Below are 19,303 nucleotides of genomic sequence, written 5' to 3' on the forward strand. Positions count from 1 at the left end.
AGCTTCGGTGAACTCGCTAAAAACACCGAAGCCAGTGCCCTCCTCAGAGGATGATCCATCAGTGTAGTACTGGCTTATTTGGTCTAAATGACTATACTTATTCATGAAAATACCCGGAACTACCCTCGGGCGAAGATCATTAGGTATGGTCTTAATTTCCTCGTGCAATGAGGAATCTGTTATTAAAATGGAACTGTAGTTCTCAGGGAGGGCAGCACGATTTAATGCATGTGGAGCGCTAGGATGCACTTGTAGGACAACAAAATCTTCATAAATCTTGAGGATTTTGCTCTTAGAACCTGTCTCTAGAAGCGCTTCAAAATTTTCTATTATCAAGGGATTTGATACTGAACAACGGACTAGAAGGCGAAGCGACAGCATTTCAAAACGTAGTTTGAGCGGCATCACTCCGGTCATCACTTCTAGGGACATGTTGTGTGTAGATTTCATGCTCCCTAGTGCGAGTCTAAGACAGCGGTACTGTAGCCTTTCGAGCTTGAGTATCAACGTATTGGATGCCCAATGGAAGCATATGCTTCCATATTCCAATACGGATAGTACCGTTGTCTTATACAGTCTCAGGACGTCTGATGGATGTGCGCCCCACCAGAATCCTGTGACTGTCCTTAGAAAGTTGATTCTTTTACTGCATTTTTGCACCAGACGGGTGAAGTGAGTACTCCAGTTTAGCCTAGAATTGAACCATACACCAAGGTATCGAAAATTGTCGGTAATTGATATCTTTTCACCATACAGAAAGACATCAATTTTCGGGTCATATAGCCTTTTCTCCCTGTTTTTTCCCGTATCGCTAAAAGGAGAAAAGACTACCATCTCAGTTTTCGTTGCAGAGAACTTGATACCAAGGTTTTCAGACCACTCGGAAAGATTGTCCAGAGTGGTTTGTAAAGCCAGTTGTATTTCATCGGCGTCTCTGCTTGCAACAGATATAACGCCGTCGTCTGCCAATTGTCTAAGACTGCAGTTTGGCGCTAGACATGAGTCTATCTCACTAACATAAAAGTTATATAACAGTGGGCTCAAGCAGGACCCTTGTGCTAGTCCATGGAAACTGGTCCGTTTTAACTGCACGTGACCATTGTTGAAATTCATAGCTTTTTCCGACAAAAGGTTGAATAACAAGTTATTCAACTTTGGTCCCAGGCCCGCATTTTCTAACTTTTGACTCAGTTTGTATGGAGAAACTGAGTCAAATGCCCCCTGTATGTCAAGGAAGATAGACCCCATGTTCTGCTTGCGTGCACGGGCAAGCTCTATTTCTGTCACCAAAAGCGCTAAACAGTCATTAGTACCCCTGGCTTTACGAAAACCAAACTGAGTACTTGAGAGAAGGTTGTTGGTTTCCAACCATTCTTCTAACCGTAAAAGAATCATCCTTTCAAGGAGTTTCCTCAGACACGAAAGTAATGATATCGGCCGATATGAATCGTGTCTTGATGGCGGTTTGCCAGGCTTCAAAATAGTGACAACTTTCACTTCCCTCCATTCTTGCGGGACGCTGTTGAACTCCAACATATCGTTGAAGATTCTTAACAGACGTTTCTTGCCCATGTCGGGAAGATTTTGCAGCAGCTTGCTGTTGATCTGATCCAGGCCTGGGGAAGAATTTTTGCTTGAAAGGAGAGCAAGCGATAGCTCAACCATAGTGAACGGTGAGTCCATGATAGGGTCACTGCCAGGCGCATTTTGATGAAAGTTCTGCGCAGGAACGAAATCAGGGCAAAGCTTGTGGGCAAATTCATTTAGCCACTCGCCAGAAAAGCTTTCGCTCTCGTTGATGTTGTTGCTCTTTCGCATCCTTCTAGCCATCCTCCAAAGCGAATTAAGTGATGCGGAAGGGTCTAGGTTATTGACGTATCTGCGCCAATAACCCTTTTTCTTCGCCTTCAACAGGTTTTTACACGATCTCTCCAGTCCTTTATATTTTTCATATAAAGACCTTGAGCCCGTGTCCCGGAATGCTTTAAACGCCTCCCGCTTCTTGTTAAAAGCCGCTTGACAATCCTTGTCCCACCAAGGAGTGGGAGGTTTTTTGAATGTCCTTGCTTGGTGGGAGCGCCTTGTTTGGGCTTCAAGAGCGCACTTGTTTATAATTGAAACAAGTTTTTCGTACTCCTGTACTGGAGACAAATCTTCCAAGTCAAGAGAAAGCGAAGCGGCTACTAATTCACCGTATCTCGTCCAGTCGATGTTCCTCGTTAAGTCACATTTAACGGGGATTCCACCTCCTGGACATTCTCCCTTGATGTAGGAAATTTCTATCGGCAAGTGATCACTGCCGATAGGGTCCTGGATCACCTTCCAACTAAAATCCAGGGCCATCGCTGATGGACATAGAGACAGGTCCAGTGCACTCGCCCTACTCTTCGGTGTGTGCATCCTAGTTGCCTCTCCTGAGTTGAGGATTGAAAGCCCAAATCTGTCGCAGATGTCTCGGATAATTGGAGCGCGAATGTCATCCTTATCGCAACCCCAGTCGATTCCATGGGAGTTGAAATCTCCCAGGATCAAAAGTGGTCCAGGCAAGACCGCTGCTAAATTTCCAAGATCCTCTTTGATCTTTTCAATTTTTTCTTTTTCATTGTTGGCTATCGGGGGGATATAAATAGATGCAATTGTCACGTGAAGATCGCTAATTTTTGCCTTGACTGCGACAGTTTCGATCATTTCTTGCCTAGGGGTAGGTATTCTGTTGAAAGCGTGACTCTTTCGAACACCAATTAGTACTCCCCCACCCCTTGTAATGCGATCTTCACGGATTATATTATATCCAGGGAAGGTAAGATTGATTTCTTCCGATAGCCAAGTTTCACAGAGGGCGAACACATCGCAGTTGTGCTCGCCCACTAATGCTTTAAAGGAGTCTAGCTTGCCAAGCAAACTCCTACAGTTCCACTGTAAGATGGTAGCCTTTGGAGGAATTAATCGTCCAATCGGACCATCATGCTTAAGCATGGCCATTGGGCCAGCCACTGTTTGATCATCCCCTTCAGGAAAGGAAGGGCCCAAGTAGCGATCATGTGCAGGTGCTGCGGGAGGTTGAGGGTCATGAGGAGGGACTCTAGGATCTCGGAAAGGGACGGGGTAGGGGTTTTTGGTAAACCCCCGGTTGGAAAAGCCAAGCTTTCCAGAGGGGCTTCGGTCCGGGGAGATCGCTTTTTCTTGGGCTCCTTCCTGGCAATTTGGGGAGCGGGAATGGGATGTTCAGTATCTCGTTTTTGGACTGGGGTGGAAGCGTTAGCTTTGGCGGGACGCTGTTGTGCCAAGGATTTAGTTTTTGTCCTTAGGACTTTCCTTTGTACCTTTTTATAAGGTACTCTCTTCACCGGTCTCAATGGCACCTGTTCGAGTGCAGTCGGGCTGGACTTGCCATTTGCATCTGTACCCAAAACAGCAAAAGGGTTTGATGCGTTTGCTCCCTTTAGAGCATCGCTGTACGATCCGCGTGCCCTTTCGGATATTGTTTTCGTCTGCTCCTTTTGGAGTTTTCGGTACACGGGGCACAAAGCTACCTCGTGCCACTCGTCCCGGCAATGCGAACATTTTTGGGAGGGAGCTTTGCACTCCTCGGTGGCATGTGCCCCTCTACATTTACCACAGCATGTTTTACGGGTGCAAAACGGTTCAGCGTGTCCAATCTGACTGCACTTGGAACAGGTTGCCACCCTTGGTACGTACGGCCGGTCAATGGGTATCCGGAGGCCTTCTAGAATGAGGGCCTGCGGGAGTACCGTACCCTCAAACGTAACCCGGATTGAGGAGGTCGGGACATATTTTTTTTCTGGCTTGCTTGAAGCATCAAGCTTGAAGAGCTTTTTTGCTTCAAGCACTTTTATCTTGGGCGAGTTTGGGGTTTGAAAAACCCCAAAGCCCAATTGCACCACTTCCTCCTCAGGGTAATCGAAATCCTCGATTACGCCGGAAACCTCAACCAGACTACCGGGAATATAAACTCGGTAGTGCTCCGTATATTCTGGGTCAGCCGCAATGACGTTGGCTTGAGCCCGGTCCTTTGCGGTAACCCTGATCTTGTTTGGGCGCATCCGAAAAACATCGGCAACGCCCGGGTACTTTTTGAATAACGATGCCGCGATCGTCCTTACATCGAGTTGTTTAACTCGCGGCATAAAATATACTATTGGCTTACCCTCCCACGACGGCGGGTAAGCACGCGCTCGGTGTTCTGATAGCGGCTCGTTAGTTGCTACCAGCGGGGCACTCTTTGTAAGCGGGGCACTTTTTGTCACCTGGGCACTCTTTGCCAAAGTGACACTACTACAAGTGGCCTTCGATGTCGAAGGCCTTTCGTCCAAGGCAATTTTTTTTGCCGCTGGTGCAACCTTGGGACGCCCTGGCTTTCTTTTCACTTCTTTCGAGTGATCATTCTCCCGATCAGAATCGGAAGCATCCTGCTCTACCGCCATGGTAGGGCCGGAGACAACGGAACGGGTAAAGAAAAAGGGTAACACTTACCGTATCACACGATGCACAAATAAACACACACCGACACACACACACTAACTTGTAGCAGCGCCGATCAAAGCGATAGCGTTGCGTTGATACGCTTGCTTATCGCTACGATCAGCAGACACACACACTAACACCACAGGAGCACACGTCGATCGCCAGTCGATCTATAGGGATAACGGGACACTCTCCGCACGAATATCGGAGTAAGACGGAGACACCGATAGGTGCGTTACGGGTAATCGCGTTGACTACGCATTCGCACTCGAGAACAATAGCCACTCTCTGCCGTATGCAAAATCGACAATGACGCTTCCGAGCGGAATACGTCCTCTCACTACGGAAGCTGGAGGCAGACTCATTGGCTTTTAGAAGATAATATCCAAAATTTACGGATACAAAAGAAGGCAGATGAGTGCAGGGATCCAGCCTGCCATCCTAATTAACAGTTGAGTCGCTTTCTTAATCGCCCTACATAAAATGCACTCAATCTCCATCAGCTCTAGATCTATCCACTCTAGACGGATCTCGAGCTCAAATAGGGTTGCAGCTACCCTGCCTCCTGTCCTGATATTCAGCTGACCCATCGCCAACATCGCTCTGCATAAAACCCGCTGACCAATGATCTAGTAGGTCAGAATTCCAAAAACTTTACCATCGCAATAACCCATAGACGATGGTCAATCGTTCAAAGTGTCAACTTTTTCGATCAATCGATCGAGCTGTCGATGTTCTAGCTGTGAAAGTGCTGGCGACGGTTCAACCGTAGCAAGAAAAATGCCCTAGATAAAACTTACTGACGAATGTCAATCGATTAAAACGTCACCGCTCCAGACTGATCGATCGAATCATTAATGTTCCAGCTTTAGGAACCAGAAACCTGCTGACGATTAATTACACCTGAGAACCTTTGAAAGTTTTGGTTTTATTTATATTATATCATTGCGGCTGACCACTACATTGCCAGAATCATCGAAAGTAATGTTGGGGAAATTCAATGTAGGGTAGATATTAACTTTAAACGATATTGGGTCAATAAAGCGTTCAAATCGGTCATCACTTGTACGGTGGGTATAGTTGTTGTACGTGATCGGTCAGAGTGCAACCGTATCTCTCAGAGTAAGTGTTTTACTTATTTATGTTTGAGGAATATTAACAAGTCAAACCGTTCACAATCCTAGGGATTTAGTCTGGTGGAAGAGGCGGCACCGATCTTCTTACAGCAGTTTCATCCAGAGGTCAAGAATCATCCTGACTGTGGTGAGGACTGAGTGTCCAAACAGTAAAACATTGGACGGCCGGTGTGCGGCGAATGTAGTCTCAGAGACTCAAAGCCTCTATAAATAAACGAAAAAAAAAGTTAAGCAAAGAAAAAAAATTCTTTATTTTTAATACGATATTAATCATGTTCAGAGTTACTTAAAGTGCTGTTATTAACGGCTTTGAAATCAATGAAATAATTATTGATTAATGGTAAATGACAAAAATGAAATCAATGATAAAATTGATCAATACAATAGACCCACTACCAATCCCACTCAATTCTTGACTATGGATGATACTTCAATTTCCTGGTTTAGAGTAATTTATCAAATTAAATGCAAATACCGTGAGCTGTTTCAGTTCATCGACTTCCTAACGTTATACAATCGTGTGTTACATTTGTTTGCATTCAACTTAAAAATATTTTCTAATTATCACTTATGCATGATAGTGTGGATTGTTCAATTATCTTAAAGTGTATTATTATTATTTTTCAAGTACTTTAATGCTGTAACAAGCATCACACAAAAAACATTTACAATTCGTTTTCTGACAGTTCTCTGAAAAAAAAAAAAAGAAATAAATCAATGGCAATGGTAAAGTATTCATCCGTAAACATGCGACCCATCTATAACGAAATGCAAATAATCCGAGCACAGGAATTCGCCTCTAATTATTTATTTACCTTCACTAACCGGGCACAACTGCGCCACCGGAAACGTTCGATTTTCGCCGCCGGTAAAAGGCTGGCAGAGTTTGTTTGCGAAACAAATGCTCTTGTTTATGGTTGCGTTATCGGCGCATCCGCTTCATGGCAAATATTTTGCAAATTAATTACCGCTAAAAACATACTGAGTAATCTTTATAAACCTGTATAAAAGATTGACTTAATATTATTTTAAAATAATTTTTCCATCATGTTCTTTGCTTGCGAAAGGATTTGCTTCTTTTCAAATGCAAAGAAGGAAAGAAAATTGTCATTTTCCCCACGTGGTAAAGCAATTGCTCAAACCTGAATTGCAACGTAGCTGATATCCTAGACTTCTTTGCATATTCTGAATGGCTGGCAATCATGGCAATATCGATACAGAAATAGGCCGCCTATAATGCTCCAATTTCCCAAAACCCTGCACGGCAGATCAAAACGTTTTGCAAAATATGGGTAAAATTGTGTTCACCCATCCCGGTTTCTGAAACCGACCAGGCACATTATCGAATGGAAGAAACTAGACCAATTCAACCAGAAACAGAGACTGAAACGTTAGTCGGCTGATTGAAGGAGGAAGCGAAGAAGGGCGTAGAGGTAATTTTTATTATTAGAACCAACCGGGTTCTACACCAGAGAGCCGTTGATGCGGGCAAAGTGGGACGATTTTCCGGCAAATGGAAAGAAGCGCTAAACACGCTGCACAGAGAAGGAAATCGAGCTATCGAATCCATCTGCAAACCAGTGCCGTTCATTCATATCCTGAAACGACATATTCCCTTGTTCCAACGCCCATCACCCTCAGCACCATCATCATCATCATCATCATCATCATGATCGTTGGGCAAGTCCTGTTTTTGCTTCAACAATTCTTTCAGCCGGGCAAATGGGTTAGCAAAATGCTAGCTCACAGAGTGCCGGACAACGATGGCTAGCTATTACGGGGTGACCAGTTTGCTCTATTGACCAGCTGGCTCTAAGCTTTTACCCCGCAACGTGTCGCTCCGTTGCTTCCAGTGCCGTGTTTGCAACATTTTCCAGCCATCGCGAGCATAACTGAGATTAACGTTTATGTTTCTTGCACGGGAGTTAGGCACAGACAAAAGGGGTCAGCCCCGGGGTTGTTTTATCCTGTACCAGCATATGTCGTTCGAATGACTTGCGTTGAATATGGTTGTTGGGTGATTAGAGTGGGTTAGCATAACACATAAAGAAACGCTCTGTACGAGAAGCATCGTAAGAAATGGGAAAAGATAAAGTACAATGTTTTTTCCCCGGAATATTTAATTGCTTCATAAGGTTTGCATAGCGATACGGCATGGCTGTTTTTTTTCAAATAAAAGAATGTTCGCATAGTATTGCAAGGGTGTACCAAGAAATAGACGAAAACATGGTATGTGGGGAACGATTTATTTTAAAGTTAGTTCATAAATTCAAGTTCATAAAATAGAAATTTTAATAAGCGTCTTAGTTTTGTCGATGTTTTAACTTCGTAATCATGGTCTTACCACGGTTTTAGACTTCAGATTTAGTTTCCTGGTCAAAAGAGAATTTAAAACAATATATCACTAGGGTGGGCAGGTAGTAGATGCGTTAGCGGCGCCGGTCTTCACACAGCAGGACCTAGGATCAAAACCCATCCGTATCGTTCTGCCGTAATGAGGTCTTGACTATTTAACTACGTGGTATCAATGAAGAAGAAGAAAATAAAACAATTTTTCGTGATTTCAAGATCGAAATACGCTAAATGTGTTGAGATGAGGACCTCTTCTTTAACTTCATTTTTTGTTAAGTTTACATGAAGAAAAATTGTCCAATCCATGTGTCATGGAATGATTGTCGGTAACTTGGTGTATCATATTGAAACTGTCACAATCCTTAAAGCTACTCATCCGTTGCTCGTAGTAAATGTTTGTCTTACAACCGCACACATCAATTTACATTCAATTAACTAGCGGTTAGCGTTCATCAATTTGAATACCAGTACATGAGGAATTGCACCGTCGGAATCGTTGTATTGAAACGTACTTCACCACACCGCACAGCACCCTGCTTGTGAACATTTCCTTCACCGTTTCTATTATGGGACGCCCGAATCAGCTCCAAGAATTGTTACGCTAGGACGGGCCTATGTTTCACAAGCTGAATGCATGGAATTTCCGTTTCCGACGCAGGCAGGAAATGACAACGGTAGCAAACGTCAATGGGCGTCGTTCGTTGTTTCTCTCACTGCCGCTGGCTTTGGCTCAAATCCTTTCGCCGAGATCGAGGTTTTAAGCATACAAACAGGACTTAATTATCGTTCCCCGGGAGCACAACTTCAGAGGACTGTGATTGTTGACTTTTAATTAGTTTTACCGATTAAACTTATTTACACGAAATCACAAACAGCCTACGGTTTCGTAAGCTACGCAGTTACCGACGCCTTAAAGTGGCCGGATCGGTTTTCGCTCACAGATGCGAATTCGTTTTCGCTCGAGTTTAAAAATAATACCAAATTCAGCTATTCGATTGCAAATCACCCGACGGCCGAGGATGATGAAATAGAATAGGAAAAGAAAACATTCACTGCGTACCTGAGAGAAAGCCAATTTCGATATTGAATCCCAGCGGGATGCTTGCGCAGCTCCACAGAAAACGCTAATGATTTGGTTTTATTCTTATTTTTGCCTCCTGGCTCACACTGACTGATTGTGCCTTCTTTCATCATTCCAGAATTGACAGCCGCATTCGACTCTCATCTCCGGGGACCATCGTTTGTGATGGAGCCTCCTTCCCGGCTCGAGTTTTCCAACTCCTCCGGCGGCTGGCTGGACTGCTCTGCCTCCGGAAGTCCACAGCCCTCAATCGACTGGCTGTCGGTGGACGGGACGTCCGTCGGCGATGTCGGAGGTGTCCGGCGTGTCCTGCGCAACGGAACGCTGGTGCTGCTACCGTTTCCTGCTGCCGCCTACCGGCAAGACATCCATAGTACAATCTATCGATGCGTAGCGTCGAACACCGTCGGACGGGTCATCTCACGGGATGTACAAGTCCGGGCAGGTAAGTTCATCGACAGCTTTCACCGTACCACGGGTACGGTTCAATTTCCGCTGAAATGGCGTTAAACCACGTGCACGTAAAGCAACGACGGACTAAGGGAATCACGAATCGCATCAACGAACACAAAGACACACTCGCACACAGCCGACCGCCGACAATGAACCCCCCCAAGAACAAGGGACTAGACGCGGATGGTACCGGCGACGGGTAACTTTTCCGGTTCCGCTCGAACACGCTCTCAATCACATTATAAACGAGAAAATCTCGTGCTACGTGATTGGAATTAATTCCGGAATTTTTACTCTCTTAATCTTCGAATCTTTCCTCACACCCGCGGGGCTACGGCTGGAATCGACAGCAGTGCCAAACGCAGGACGCGGCTTGCGCGGACGGTGCGAGGACATTCCGTGCAATGCAATGCGCCGTTGTTTGTGTTGTTTCGTGGCGACCTTTCTTTTGGCCCACGCAACCATCCTCGCTCCATCGGGTGGTTGGTACCGTTCGTGCTATAGCATCGTGAGAAGTTTTGCCATCCCGGTTTCAACTCTACCGCGCTTTCTTGCAGACTTAAACGGTGTGACGGATGGCGTGACTTGACAAGAACGTGACGTGAGCATTGCCCGGAGCATTGGCTATATTTGTTGACCCCCAGCGAAACATCCTCGGAAAATGGTTTAAAGAATGAAAACCGTTCAGTTTTCAAAGATTGGAAAAAATAGATTTACCAAAACTTTTAATTTGAATTTCGCTCCATGGTAAGCGTGGATTTTATCGTAACTTGCTTAGATACATTAATTCTCAACATTTGTGTAAATACTTTTGTTCAAGTACTTTTGATCATCGCCTTATAGATTTATTTTATGGCAAAAGGGGCTTTTTTTAAAAATGTCTGTTCGTTTCAAGTTGTTTGGCACCCATCAGTGTTGATAAATACTATGTTCAAATGTTAGAAATATTATTATATCGCTGTATCCTCGACCATTAAAAGTTATGCTTATGATCTCTAATGCACCTTGCTAAAGTTTTAGTTCGAAATAACATAGAGCGACGTACAAATAAAATAATAAAAACGCAAAATATTGCTTGTGACACGTAAAATGGGTATATTCACGTTTAAATACATTTATAGCTTCAGCTACATTTTGAATTTATATCTCAATTTTGGTTTCGTTTTGAAATGATCAATTCTTTGTCTATTGCCAATAGGTAACGTAGGCAACGTTACAATAAAATGACAAAAATTTTCAAAACAAAAAGAAAAATTCAACTGTTTATTACTGTATGAGCATATCTGCTTTTTTTATAAAAAAAATGTTCATTTAAAACAACTTAAAAACTAGGGAAGGAAAGTGTAGGTTGTGGTTTGGGACGATGGCTTCCTTAGCCATGGCTTCCATTCCATGGCTAAACATTTTATTACTGTTATAGAAATAAATGATCTTTCTAGTTGTTGTTCTTGGATTAACGACCTCTAAGGTCACGCCGGCCATCAAATGGCTTACTATAGCCTTGCCGATAACTATGTTGTTGGATAGTCTGTCCTCACTACGTGAGGACGGTCCGAATAGGGTTTGAAACCCAGTCCTGTTCCGTAAAAAACGACGCCTTTGTCGCCTACAACACCGGCCCGGGGATTGATTCTAGGAAATGATTTTCTATGCTATAATTTCAGATAGACACTGCATTAAATTTAAGTAACTAACATTTCGTCACGATTGCAAGCAATGTATAATTTGCTATTTTGACCAAGCTCCCGTAAAAAAAAAAACGAATATTAAAAATAGTACTAACCGGTACAATCGACTAGCGCCCAAGTAGCAAGCAGAAATAAGCAGTGGTGGTAGAGGCGACTACAAAGCTGACCTACAGACGGGCAGGATCGGGGGTCAAATCTCGATCCCGAAAAATGTGGAATGACTATCCAACTACGCGGTTATCCGTACATCTAGTAAGGCATTCGATGGCCGACGTGACCTTAGCAGGTCGTCAATCCAAGGAGAATAAGAATAACAAGAAGAAGAAATCGACACGTTTACAAACTACAAGAATCTAAATTTCTTCTTCTAAATGAAAAAGTACTTGTAAGCTGATTTCTGAACCGTGCAGTCATACGAACAGACAAAACAGAACTAATTTAAACTTACAAAACAAGACCGCAATCCATCCAACTTACAATGGAAATGTGACACTACTTCTTCTTCTTCTTGGCATAACGACCTCTAAGGTCATGCCGGTCATTGAAATGGCTTACTAGACTGCCGATTCCACATATTTGGTTAGTCAGTCCTCAGTACGGGGGTACGGTCCGGATGGGATTTGAACCTCGGGTCCTACCGTTTGAAAACCGGCGCCGCTGTCGCCTACACCACCGGGCCGTCCCTGACACTACTGTTTACGACAAAACCTTATGCTCTTATACTCGCCAACTAGAAAAGCTATTGAGCAATATAACTGTGGCATCCTTTTTGTCTGGTACTGTTAAAACAACCTACAAACAAGACCACATACACTTACAAAGTACACTACGTACTCTGACGTACACTTATATTACACACACTTTACTACACATTAATTTTATCTCTTAACTAAAAATTAAATTAGTCTGATTCAAACTATTAACACGAGCGTTCACTCTTTATTACCAGAAGCACTCTTCATTACCAAAAGTAATCCGAACGCGCATTTTATGAAAAGTGAAAAGAATATTAAACCACTATACCGATAAGAAAAAAATATTAAGATTAAGGTTAAAAGTTTAATTCACTCTTCAATCATTTTTAGGTTACAAATGCATTAATACTTCGATTCGTACTTCCTTTTCTGAAGATCTCTAACTAAAATGTACAAAACACAAAAATTATTCGTATAGTATACGAACGAACAATTAATTCGTGGAATATACGAACCATTACCTCATTTTAAACATTTATTAAGTATTGCGGTCTTCTGCTACTTCCAGCTTCTGTATGGTTTTAATAAGCATCGATGCAATAAACATTCGCCTTTACGTTCCATCAAACAGTCCATGGCTTTAATCATGGACTGCATACTGTAAAATTGATCAGAAGCAACCGAGAAATTTATTATGTAATGAGAATACAAAAGACGATTGCACATAATGTGACGTATCCTGATGCTCCATAACCTCTTCTAATATTTCCGTATTTTTGTACTAATGAAGAGAGACAAACACATTCTACAAAGTACACATTCTGGTCAACTAACGAAATTTGACGACTCTTTAAAGAATTGTTTTACTACCTTTATTAGCATTGAAAATCTTTTCCATTTACGGAAGTGAATCCTGACCGGTGATTGTTCATAACATTAAATAAATATTACTATGCTCACTTGGAATAATGTTTGTAAAATTTAGAATCATTCCCATTGTCATGCAAAACCTAACGGATCAAACATAAACAATGGGGAAAAAACTAGACTTCGTATAAAAAAAGTTCAACCTTTGCGAACCTAACTAACACCAGCTCAAGCAAATTAGGCAACTCAACTGGTATAGTTGAGCGTTTCGGATGCAAAACTTCGAGCGGTGGTAGTTATTCCATCCGCAACGAAATTACAACTTGCAGCTTCACATACGAGCATCAGGCGCATGATTCCGAGTCCGAACTGATTTTATTGATGCCTTCTGAAGCGAATTCCTCCTCCCTACCCAGGTTCCGGCGCACGCCAGGATGTCATTTGGTCCGGATTTCAGCCCGAAGCCAGTGTGCAAGAAGCAACCTGAATATATGGCATGGTCGATGGTAGCGTGCATAGAAGGAAATTCGCTTTTATCCCCTTTCGTGGATTCGCTTCTCCCGTGGACGTAGTTTACGCCGCTGCCTTGCAAGAATTTTGCATAATTGGATAATGAATCGGGACGGAGTAAATTGATGAAATGGTTGGCTGCTGAACGGATTAAGCGCTAAAAAATGTCTAGCGCTGGTGGGAAATAAAGTCGAACGGGGAATTTTTGCCCTGCCTTCTTCCACCGTACTCCGTTTCCTCTCTTTGGTGTAACTAGAAAGCGGTTTTTTTTTTTTGGTCGGTATTCATTGGCACTGGCTGGACTAGCTTCATGGTGGGCGTTTGTGGGCCCAGATGAAAAGCTCCAAACGACAGAGGAATGAACCTGCTCGCCGTAATTGAATTTCTAAAGCGTGTACAGCACGGACTGTTGGATGCAGTAGTGCACAAGAAAGCAAAACCAGCAGCAAAACAAAAAAAAAATACTAAACAAAACTTCGTACGGTTGTTCGTGGTGTTACACCGGCACAGGTACCGCTTTTTGGACAAACGTTAAAAAATCATTAAAATTAAAAAAGAGCTTCAACAAACAAAAACTCAAAAGAAGAATTTACTCATAGCCAAAGTAAAAAGAGAAGTATCTAGAACTATGAAAACATTCATTTTCAACCAAACCAAAAAATAAACGAAGGAAAAGGTAAACGAAAAAAGCACAGTGCAGTTGTGGAATGCAAAAATCGTTATCGTTAGTCTAGGAAACTGTAAACTGCACATTTGATGTGTGCTCGCAAAATATTGCCTTTTTAGGAAATTTATGTGGTATTTATGAATCAGATATACTTAAAAAGATATTAAATATTAGTTTAAAATGGTTAGTTTCCAACTCGTATACACCACTAGAAATAGAAAATATATTTGCCGTTTCGAAATTTATTAAAAAGCTTTGTTTTCCAGCAAACCTTTGCCTTTGCTCCCTTTACTTAAGCTTCTTTTCATTAAGAACAAAACCGCCACTCCTTGCACCGTCCGTTTGGAGTCAGCCGTACCAAGCAGCATAAAAAGTTTTAATATTCAAAGCAACGATGTTTTGGTGTACTTGAAAAGAACACTTGCAGCGATGTTTGTCGAGGCAATAGTAGCAGTGTTTGGTATGTGTTCGTTAAAGTTGAATATTTGTAATTAAACCCCGCAAACGAAACGAGATAAAAATGTTACACAACATAAGCACAATGGCGTCGAAAACCACAAGCGAATGACCATAGCAAAGCAGCGCTACAGAATGAAATTGAAAAGAAACGGACAAAAAAAACCACTGACTTGAGGACCACAAAAACAAGGATATGGAAAAAAACTCATACACACACACTTTGCTGCATTGGGGTATGCTCGATGCCCAGCCACCGATTATGGTGGCGCTGGGGTGTGTAAAGAAAAATCTAACCAGTTGGAAACACGTCGAGAAGTCATCTAATGAACCAACACCGGTTGGGCTTCACCGGAATCACCGGTTGGCGCCCTGTTCCGGTCGTTCAAAAGGAATGAATTTGTTTTGCCAAGGCTATTGCACTTCTCCTGCCACGACCTGCAAAGATGATGGCCTGGTAGCCAGAGCATCATAGCAAAATGGGTGGAAACCGTTGCCCACGCATTTTGTTGTTTTTTTTTTACGAAGGCAAGAGCAGTTCCCTTCTGCCTGCTCGGTGCCATTTTCGGTTTTGCTCGTTTCCCGCCATTTTGTGCAATGAGGCCGGTGTGCCTGTGAATGACTACAAGTCAGCTTTTATTTGGCGCGTCTCACGAGCCACAGATTCGTGCATTTGGCATGGTGGGGAATAACGCGCGCAAAGGATAACGACCAGCGTCAACGGGCTAGTGCTTCGCTCACGCTAATTACTTCGTAGCTTGGGCTGAGCAACGCTAAAACCATCGCTGAAACAGTTTTTCCCATGCAAACCTTTCGGGCGCTTTTCATCCGACGGCTAGGTGGAGTCCTTTTACTTCCATCCAACCGACTTGGCACAGTGCGCTGCGAAGGTTTAATTACTCGACGGTGTTCCCCGCCATTCCTGCTAGGAAACGACTTTCTTTGGGCGGTTTGTTTCACTCCCGCCAAACTCGTGCTTCTTTTTGTCCGCCGAGACGAATCGTTAGTATCGTCGACAGGAATGTGTATTGTACTGCATTGCAGGTTAAAAGATGTAAAGCAACTTACTGATAAAATAAGATTTGTTGTGTAAAGCTATAAGATAAAGTATGTTATGTACGAAGAGATCCATTTCCATTTTTCATATCAAGAAAATAAGTATATAACAGATAATTTGTAAGTTTGCTCTCAGCTATAAGGTAAACAGTAAAATAAAATTAAGCAAATATTCAGAAACTCAACCTTGCGAACACTTCCTTCTTAATTTTTGAAACTGCGACAGCCATTACCACTGGTTAATTGGCCAGTCCTGTGTACTAAGAAAACAGTTTGAACGAGAATCGATACTCCCTGTCCTATCGTATGCAAACTAGTGATGGGAATAACAACTCATTTCAAGAAATTAATTCACACTTACTCACTCCCTATTGAGATCAAATATTTTTCACTGCTCTTTTGGGAGGAATAGTGTGGATAACAAGGAAGATCTCTCAAAACGATGTCACGCCTGCAGTGGCGGATCAAGGTGTTTGGAAACCACGGCGGAATGGATATTAGGGCCGGACAACTCCTTGCGCTTCGAACCCTGAAACAGCCTTCAAAACTTTGGTCTGAATCCTAAAAGAGTTTTAAATCTCTTTGCGATTCAAATCTCTCTACCGGCTAGCAACTCACTCAGAGTGAGTTTTATTATAAAGACTCCCAAAGAATTGAAGAAAAAAATCTTTGCAATTCGTATCTAAAGTGAGTTGTTAACACTCTTTGTGGACAGTTTATTCAATCTGTTTTTTACTCACTCACTCTCTTACTCACTCATGTTGGTCTGCTCTTTTAAAGAGCAGGTCGTCGTGACATGGCCTGCTCAACAATAGATTTCCAGGAAGTTCGATCCCTAGCTGCAGCTTCCCATCCGTGTAGGCAGCCGACCTCCGACAGGTCTTCCTTCACCTGATCCAGCCAACGAACTCACTGTGCTCCCCGAAGCCTAGTGCCGAACTGGGGGTCGCTGACGAATACCGTCTTGGCGGGGCATGAGTGCGGTATCCTCATAACATGCCCCAGCCATCGTATCCTGCCGGTCTTTGCTAACGTCAGAATGTCCGGTTCTCCGTATAGCTCAACAAGCTCCTTCTTCACACTCCATGCTCGAACACACCGCCAAAGGTGGTCCGGAGGATGCGACGCTTAAAAACGCCAAGAGCGTTTGCATCCTCCGCTCGGATGGTCCAAGACTCGCGGCCATATAGGACCATCGGGCGAATCAGTGTACGATATATCTCACATTTCGTTCGGTCTCGAAGTCTTTTGCATCCCAGTGAAGGAGAAGGTGAAGGTGAAGGCCTTAGTAGGCACGATTCCATTGAACACTGCGTCTCCGGATTTCGCTGCTGACATCGTTATCCGAAGTTACGACAGTCCCAAGATAGCAGCCTCCAACAAACCCAGCTTGGTAGCTGCCGACGAAATCTGTAGCTAGGGGGGCAAGTCTGCAGAATAAGTTCTGGAACAGGGTCTTATAGGCGACATTAAGGACTTAAATGGCACGATAGTTCGAGCATTCCAGTCTGTCGCCCTTTTTGTAGACTGGGTGAATGACGCCCAGTTTCCACTCCTGCGGTAATTCTTCCTGTTCCCACATTCTCGTGATCAGCTTGGGCATTTCGACGGTAAGCCTCTCCGGTCCCATTTTGAAGAGCTCGGTAGCCAGTCCATCAGTACCAGCAGCCTTGTTGCTTTTAAGCTGCTTGATGGCGGTGGCAACCTCATCCAGAGATGGCGGAGGCACTTCGTCTTCTGCACTATTGCTGTGACTTATGTTGTTGCTGCTGTGTTGCTGCTGCTGCTGGCTTGTTCTGCTACTTGCACCAACCTCTCCTGTCTCTGCTCCGTTCAGGTGAATCTGTTTTTTAGAAAGATTTAAATCACTCATTCACTCTTACTCAGTACGTACAATACTAGTGCAGTCCATGGCCACTGTCGCCTCGGCCACCGGACCTATGAACAGATCTGACAAACATTTATTTCAGACATTTTGTGATAATTGACCGTAGCGAAAAGAACAATAACATGTGCACGTAGTTTTTTTTAATGTTTTACTCTATAAAAGACTCTGTTAAAGATTCCAAATTAGAAACATTCATAAAATGTCAGAGATCGTACTTGCTATTTTTAAGCTTATTTACTGTAATCTACCAATCCGCTTAGAGCCAACGTTACACATGCCATCAACGAAAATGTTCACTGCGCCAGTCCACTTGAGTTTGACATTACTGCTGCGTATGACGATAATATTATGCAAATAGTGCAAAACAAGAGTAATCTTGTAATGAGTGTCGTATAAAAACTCTAGTCAAACCAAGAGGATTTGTGTATGATGTGAACATAAGTGAGTGCAAACCTTCTTCAGATATTCACTCATAGGCTTAGTACCTAATTAACTCTTTGCTCCAAAACCATGATATGGTTGGATGCAATTAGGGTATTTCAAGTTACCATTATCTTAATACATGATTACTTTATTACTTACTTACTTATCAGGCGCTACAACCACCTTGCGGTCTTGCCCTGCCGCAGCAGAGTACGGAACCGCTCACGGTCCCGCGCCGTCGTCCGCCAAATATATGATTACAGTCATTTTTATTTTAAACTTTTCATTTGTCAACTTTTGCTGCAACTATAGGCCTGATTGTCAAAGCCAAATGGAAAACTTTCGAACGGAAAGACTCTAACCAAACGGAAAGAAAATTTGTATTATGGTCACCCGTTAGAGTCGACGAATGTTTCATCGACTTTGCTTTGTTCATACATTCACAGGTGATTTCATTCGAATAAAACATATACTTAAATGCTATTTTTGACTAGAATCATGTACTAATGAATCAGTTTGGTTTAATAATATGCTTTTTGTGGCGGACATTTTTTTTGTGGTGGACTCTTGTGGTTCTTCCTTCGGAATAATTCGTGCAAACCACCAAATAAAATCACTAAAACGACTTCAAAATGATTGTCATAACATATCCACGTAAAATATATACACTTTTATATAGATTTAGGCTTAAACATGTTTTTTTACGAATGCAAACTATTCTTTCCGTTGCACTTGACTGACGGAAAACTTTCGGTCGAACGCGCGATTCCGTTTGGTTAAGGCAATGCAAAATTTAGACTTTCCGTTCGACAAACATCTGTCATCGACTTTTAAACGCCTGATTTATCCAAATGGAAAGTCATGTAATACCAAAGTGACAATTATGTGCTGTTTGAGAAGACGTTTGGGTTCCACAATCAGACCTTATATGTTTCCTAATATACTTACCGCTGAACTAAATTATTGTCTTACAATTATGTTCATTTTCTAAGCCAAGCAGTATCCATTAAATCAATATTTCATAGAACGATTTTGCATACAAAATGATTCACTGCTGTCCTCGAAATCATCTCACAAAGATGATAGCAAAAAAAAAAAATCCTTAACATTGGTCTTGTTAAAGTAAGATCAGGAGAAAGAATATTTCAAAAAACCCAATCATATCACCCCAAGGGGTCAACTGGATGAAAAAGATACACACCTTTTCTACTTCACCGTCCGTGCCGAACTCATAGCTAAAACGGAGAACAACACAAAAACACTCATGGCTGGATATCAGGTGTACACCATTGATTATGACGAATGTAACGAAATAATAAAGATCCGTTTTATTTTTCGTAATATGATTGGGTTTTTCGCCGACTGTCCTGTACAATCGTACCGCGTACAGTGGGAAGGGTTTCCGAAACCCTCTCGTTGTATCCTTCCTTTGCTGGCAAACACAAAGAGGTGCGGTGCGCTTGTTACGCTGACGAAAAGAGACCCAATTTTACTAACTTTTTTATGACAGGCATAGAGAGAACATAGAAAATTGTCCCATACATAG

At 42.8% G+C, this 19,303-nt stretch overlaps 1 protein-coding gene across 5 annotated transcripts in view; it reads left to right on the forward strand.

Annotated features, from left to right (window-relative positions):
• LOC126561292 (cell adhesion molecule Dscam2) overlaps window positions 1–19,303 on the forward strand; it is a 127,680-nt gene that overhangs the window by 62,876 nt on the left and 45,501 nt on the right. For all 5 annotated transcript variants that reach the window (XM_050217329.1, XM_050217330.1, XM_050217333.1 and 2 more), the window contains exon 2: window positions 9,173–9,499. In XM_050217329.1, coding sequence (XP_050073286.1) covers window positions 9,173–9,499 — 327 coding nt within the window. The remainder of the gene's footprint in view (window positions 1–9,172; window positions 9,500–19,303) is intronic.

The sequence above is a fragment of the Anopheles maculipalpis genome, chromosome 3RL, assembly GCF_943734695.1.
Source record: "Anopheles maculipalpis chromosome 3RL, idAnoMacuDA_375_x, whole genome shotgun sequence".
NCBI lineage: Eukaryota > Metazoa > Arthropoda > Insecta > Diptera > Culicidae > Anopheles > Anopheles maculipalpis.